The sequence below is a fragment of the Styela clava genome, chromosome 8, assembly GCF_964204865.1.
Source record: "Styela clava chromosome 8, kaStyClav1.hap1.2, whole genome shotgun sequence".
Lineage (NCBI taxonomy): Eukaryota > Metazoa > Chordata > Ascidiacea > Stolidobranchia > Styelidae > Styela > Styela clava.
Window position 1 is genome coordinate 8,019,461 of NC_135257.1, and position 6,112 is coordinate 8,025,572.

The window sequence follows — 6,112 nt, forward strand, 5'->3', positions numbered from 1 at the left end:
ATTTGCGTCAAGAAAGGCACGAAAAGTATACTATTCTAGGATCTTGTTATTGCCCGATCGTCCAATGCTTATTGTGTCATTATTAAATCACGTAAACAAAACAAGCGAAGTAGGGGCGCATCTTTAAACCTTTGCCATGGGCGCCATTCCACCTAGATACGCCACTGTCTAAATGTAATACATTTTTCAAATTTTTTGAAGTGATATTGATTATTCACACAGAAAACGACAATTTACTGAATGTAGTTTTGGAAAATTATTTTTTTGTTTGTTTTCAATTTGACCCATTTATGGATACACCTCAAGCTAGCAAATAAATACTTGGAAAACAAAAATTCAGGAATTCAATAAAACGCAAAGTACATGAAGAAGGTGGCAATTTTGAAAAAATGGGAGTTGCAATATTTCTACATTTCTCAAAATTGTAAAGGACAATGTTCAATTTGCCACATTTCCTTCAGTACAATGAAAGAATACCATATCAGTAGACATTATCGGAATAAGCTCAGCAGTCAATATGAAATATTTAAAGATCAACTTCGAACAGAAATATTTATGTATTTGTATATTGTTATAATTATACAACTACGAGGTTACTAAAAATCAATATCATTCATAACTCAAGCGGTTCTATGCCATGTAATGGTAGGAAATGTCGCGGGAAACGGCTGGTCCGAAAAGTCGGTCATTTTTGTTTGTTTATTGATCCTTATATGAAATGATACATTTAATATTTTTGCATTACCGAAATTAATCAAACATTCTCAACGATCCAGATTGACCGATGATCATGTGACCTCGTTAATTAGAGTTGAATCTGTAAAATCATATTTAACCTAATGTTAGTAAACTGGTGGAACAAAAGAGATGCCAAACGTCAGAACATATGTAATAAAAAACATTGTGCTAAGCGTTAGAAATACGCTCGCCACTGCACCTCTGATTACTCTGCGTGGGTGCGAAGATTCGAATCCCATGCAAGGATGAATATGTGCGAGAGGATTGCTGGACTCCTCGCCGCCGTAGGGTGGTTCACGTAACCGCTGGTCGGTTACGGCTTCCTCCACCATCAAGTCCATGCTTCCGAAAAACAAATAACTAACTAATCCCATATGAATTTCCTCTCCCCCGGGATAAATATGTACATCCTATCCTATCCACGAGATAACGAATAATCACCGTTAGATGGCACCACGCTACCAACAACAAAAACGAGTAAACGTTTGCCCGCGATCTTCAAAATTTCTTCATTCTATGCTATGCTTTTTGGGGACGTTTGTGAAGATTGCTAGAAAGTCAGGCGTAAGCAGTTATGGATTTAAGCAGCGATATGCTGAATGGTGGCAGCGATGACCCACCCATTCCTCCTATAACCCACAGGTTGGCACAGCTTCGTCCATCACGAGAGTTATTGGAGTACTATCGAAAAAAAATCGCGGATTTTGATGAAGAAAACTGTGAATTGCAGAAAACTCTAGACCAATACAAAAGCACTTACGAAGATCAACATCGTTTGGAAAGTGAATTACATCACAGGGAAAATGAAATTGCCGATCTTCAAAAGGCAGTCAGTGATATGCAAGTTTGCATAATGCAAGAGAGGGAACAAGTACTTCGCCTATATTCCGAAAATGATCGATTAAAGATTCGGGATGTTGAAAATCAGAAACGTATTCAACATTTACTTGCGATTGCTGGGCCGTCTGCTTCAGAAGTTTCCTATTTTCACAAGGATCCTCCAGCCAAAATTATTGTTCCACAAAAACTTCCAAAGCCAAACTTCCCGAATGAAGAAGGAAGACCGAACAAAGCAAGTTCAGCAATATCAAAAAAATCTCATGCTATAAAAAAGAGTAAATCGGCTGAAGACCAGGCTGTGTCAAGTGATCTAAGGAAAGATAATCAGACACTCTGTCTTCAAGTCGAGGCACTTCAGGCTCAATTAGAAGAGCAAACAAGACTCTCTCGGGACCAAATCAATTCACTGTTAGACGACCGCCAAATTTTGCGAGAAGAAGCTGATCTTTGCAGAGAAAGAGATAAGGACCGGTTGCAGCGTGTTGAGATCAAAATGAAAAATGCTCAATCAATGTTATACGAAAGCACAAAAGACATGCTGAATTTAAAACTTGAGCAGAGAAATAAAGAGAAAGAATGGATGAGCGAAAAAGATAGGCTTTTACAAGAGCTGGACATGGCACGAGACCAGCTCGCTTCGAGGCATGGCGAATCTAAAAAATCACAACTTATATCAAAAGCTGCATACCTCGCTGATTACGAGGCACAACAACAGATGGAAGCTGAAATTCAAGCACTAAACTCTCAGTTGGAGCAAGCTGCGAAGCTTGCAGACATGTACAGAGAACAATGCATCCAAGCAGAAGACCAACTGGCTAGAATAAGGGAGGAGTCAGACGTCCACAAAAATGTTTTTAAAGAGAGAACTGATAAAATGGCACAACGGCTTCAACTCATGACACAACGATATGAAGCATTAGAGAAGCGCAGATGCTCAGAAGTTGAAGGATTCAAGAATGACATTAAATTGTTGCGTAAGCGTTTGAAGGATGTGGAAAAACAACTATATAAAGTCACAGTTGGTGGTACAGTCTCAGATGTGGAGGTACTACAAACTGTTCGTACAACTGCAGGACGTTCGAGAGTTATTCAAAATGATCTCAAAAATCTTAAGGCCAAGTTGTATTCACTAGAAAGTGATTTGCGAAAAATGTACTGATCAATAGAGATGGATGAACTCAATATGGCACAGCAATATATGTCTGTAACTACTGAGCAATCCTATTATGTATTTTCTGATAAATTGCTTGTATAAACGTCCTTTAATAAAAACAGCAATGAATTATTACCATCAAATAATAAAATAAAACTGATACACCATTTATGAAGCAATCTGTTAAAATTTCCTTTTTGTAATAGATACCATATGGCCATTACAATCTGATTAGATGTGCATCGGAACCTTTCGATTTCCTAATTAAACAACGGACAGATTTTTGCTTATAGTCATGTGTTGTGTCAAGTTGCTCATTGATCAGGTTACCATCAATGAAAAACCGCCCTTTTATCCAAGGTATTAATGAAAATATATCTATCTCCTGTTTGCTGCATCCTTTACAATGCCAATTTCTTCCCCTGCAGTGTCAATTTCGCTAAAATTTGCCTGTCATGTTATATAGTCCAAATCTTCTGGTATATCAAATTGCTTGTTGATGATGTTTTCATCAATGGGAAACTTCCTTTTTATCCATGTTTTCAATGAAAATATATTGTCTGTCCATCTATTTGCTGCATCCTTTGCGATACCTATTTCTTCTTCTGCAAAAAAATATTTGCAATTTTTTAACTTTTGTTTCAATATAGATGTTTACTAATAATTATAGCAGATCAGAACTTGGAAGTATGCTTACGCATTTGTTTTATAGTCTCTGGGTCACAATCTTTTAATCGAGCCAATTCCTCTGTCAACGAATCCTTATCAGCTTGAAGCGTCGTTAGCTCACTTAGCAAACGTTCTCGTTCATTCTGAAAGTATTTGAAAGAGTTTGCCGAGAATTTTTGTTATCTGTTGATGTTAATTTGAAGTATGGTGCCCTCAAGTTAAAATAGAGATAATTTATAATAAAACTCTCACAGATTCCGTACGACTTTTCTTTGCTTTCGCAACCTCATCTTTAGTTGATGCAAGTTCTTTCTCTTGTTCATTGTATGTACTTTGCAAATGTTGTAGCTTTCTCTTCCTCACATTCACAGCTTTACTTGGAAACGCCCAATAAAAACTGCTTGTTCCCACTTTTTCTGTTTCAACCATATCATCATCAACTAAGCTTTGGAGCACCTCTTTCACACTCATTGGAGCTAAATAAATAATAAAATAAAAATTATTCCCAGCATTCAAATTTAATTTGGTATCTAACATTACATACTAATTCCTTTAAGCTTTGGTGCTATCTTTTCCATCTCTTTGATATGGAAGAACTCCTTTTTTTCAAAAAATATATCCAACATTCTTTTTCGTTTCTCTTCATAACTCAAACCTCTTTTCTTTGACTGCAAAAAATATATGGTCATCAGTTTTTCAGGCAGAGATATACTTCATCATTGTGTTTGAGAACAAAAAATAGGGTGAGAATGCCTAAATTTGCAAGTATCAGGATTCCATTTATTTGGATAAAGACGAATCTTCTTGTGTAACTATATAGTGGAATTGTTCCACCAAGAGCAAACAAGTCAATGTGTGCACAAAAATCAGTTTGGTTATGTTTAGTAGCAAACAAAGTTGATGGTTTGAGTAGTGTATATTCAGGTTTCTTGTTACCCCCATGATAATATGAAAAATGTGAACATGCCTAAAATATTGACACATAATGCCTGAAGTAAGTTGAACTAACAGTGAACAATGCAATACAGAAACATGTTAAACTATTTTTAAACATTCATATTTGTTCCAATTATCATTCTTGCATGACATATCAATTTCTCACAATGATAGATGAGGCTACACACAGGCATACCAATGAGAGAGAGAGAGTCTTGTAGGGCTAGTAGTGGAATACTAATGGAACTTAATTTCAGGCAATATTTGAAAAATAGAATGAAGAACACCCAATGTTAAATTAAAAACAACAGTTTCATTCTGCCAAAAAAAAAATCTGGTAGTTAACGAAAAGCCATTTCTCAGATGTGTTAAATATGCAAACAATTGTTAGAGGCCAGATCTAATTACAGATAGAAGTTGAAGGAAAATGAAAGAATTGAGGCAACAGGGTGTTAACATGTCATTTATATACCAGTATACCTAAGTGAAAAAAAGGAACACTGCAACAGTAAAATATAGGGAATTCAGATTGCAAAAATTGAGATACCGATTAATTTAAAATGTCTATCAACATATTGTAGCAGATACCCCAATATAATTTGGTAAATCAAACTCACCATAGTTATAGTATGAGTGGTCTATTCGACAGGAACCTTGAATAACAAAAAATGACGGAATGGTCACGGTCATTGGCAAACGCGACTTGTTCAAAATAATAGCATTTTCACATCTACCTAAGATTGCAGTGCTGCGAGAATGGCGTTTTGCTATAGAGGACTAGGACATGCATTGGTAACGTTATAAGCGCCCGTGTGACGTCACACCAGCCATTTTGTGTCCAGAATTCTATCGCTGTATGATCCCAACTGAGTGATTTAAACCTGCGATCGTTAACAGCTGAATAAAATAAACGATGCTCAATAATTTGGACCAAAGTTTCCCAGCGGCAAAACAAATGAACATTCTTCTGAAAAATTAAATATTCGCAGATGTTTCTCGGATAACTCAGCTCGGCGGTATGGTCAGCATATACGAAGTTAAGGTTAAAGTCATCCAACTTCACTCGATGAATCAACACCCAATGAGACCTAAATATTAAACAAAAGATACACATTTTATTATAAAATTCCTGATGTAAGTATCGCTACTTGCACAAAACCTATTTTAACATTTTCAACAAGGTGTACATTGCCAAAATAATATTAAAAAAATATACTACATGCTTGGAATGAAGGATAACGGCGTATACCAAGTTTACAAGAACATCTAATAATCTGGAGTGTATAAAATAATATATTATCTATTTGACTTGAGCTCTTGCCGAGAGGTGTACTAGCATACCGTTTTTCAATAATTTTATTTGTCTCCTCTTTCGCGTGAATATTTAACTTTAAATTGAGAAAACGTTTCAAAGTTTTAAAAGCGATATTGTTGCAGGATGGGAAATTATATTTCGAGCAACTATATCTGTCAGAAAAGTAAGAGGCGAACCGTAAATATAGGCGAACATATATTATGAAAATGAATATTAATATTGGCGCGAAATATATTTTATGCTTCGCGCAAAAATACGATTGCTTTTTTGGATGAGTGGCATGAATATTGGGTAAAACTATCAATTTTCAAATATTTATCATGCGTGTAAGACCTAAAAAAAGTTAGTAACGATTGTGGGCATTCATCGGGATTGACACTTTTCATAGAAACAAACAATCAATTTGAACCCCGTGGTTTATAGGGTTCCCCCGGAAACATCAAGGCTAATTTTTCACTGTT

At 35.8% G+C, this 6,112-nt stretch overlaps 2 protein-coding genes across 2 annotated transcripts; one reads left to right on the forward strand and one right to left on the reverse strand.

Moving 5' to 3' along the window:
- The first annotated feature begins 1,163 nt into the window (after positions 1 to 1,163).
- On the forward strand, positions 1,164 to 3,360 carry LOC144425768 (coiled-coil domain-containing protein 77-like). Its single transcript, XM_078115402.1, has one exon. The coding sequence runs from the start codon at positions 1,313 to 1,315 to the stop codon at positions 2,735 to 2,737; it is 1,425 nt and encodes a 474-aa protein (XP_077971528.1). The 5' UTR covers positions 1,164 to 1,312; the 3' UTR covers positions 2,738 to 3,360.
- Positions 2,784 to 5,112, reverse strand: LOC144425769 (meiotic nuclear division protein 1 homolog). The gene is made up of 5 exons (XM_078115403.1): positions 4,954 to 5,112; positions 3,945 to 4,068; positions 3,653 to 3,876; positions 3,429 to 3,543; positions 2,784 to 3,336 (listed from the first exon to the last, which is right to left on the reverse strand). Exons 1-5 carry the CDS (start codon positions 4,954 to 4,956, stop codon positions 3,185 to 3,187), a joined length of 618 nt encoding a protein of 205 aa, XP_077971529.1. The 5' UTR covers positions 4,957 to 5,112; the 3' UTR covers positions 2,784 to 3,184.
- Positions 5,113 to 6,112: the final 1,000 nt, after the last annotated feature.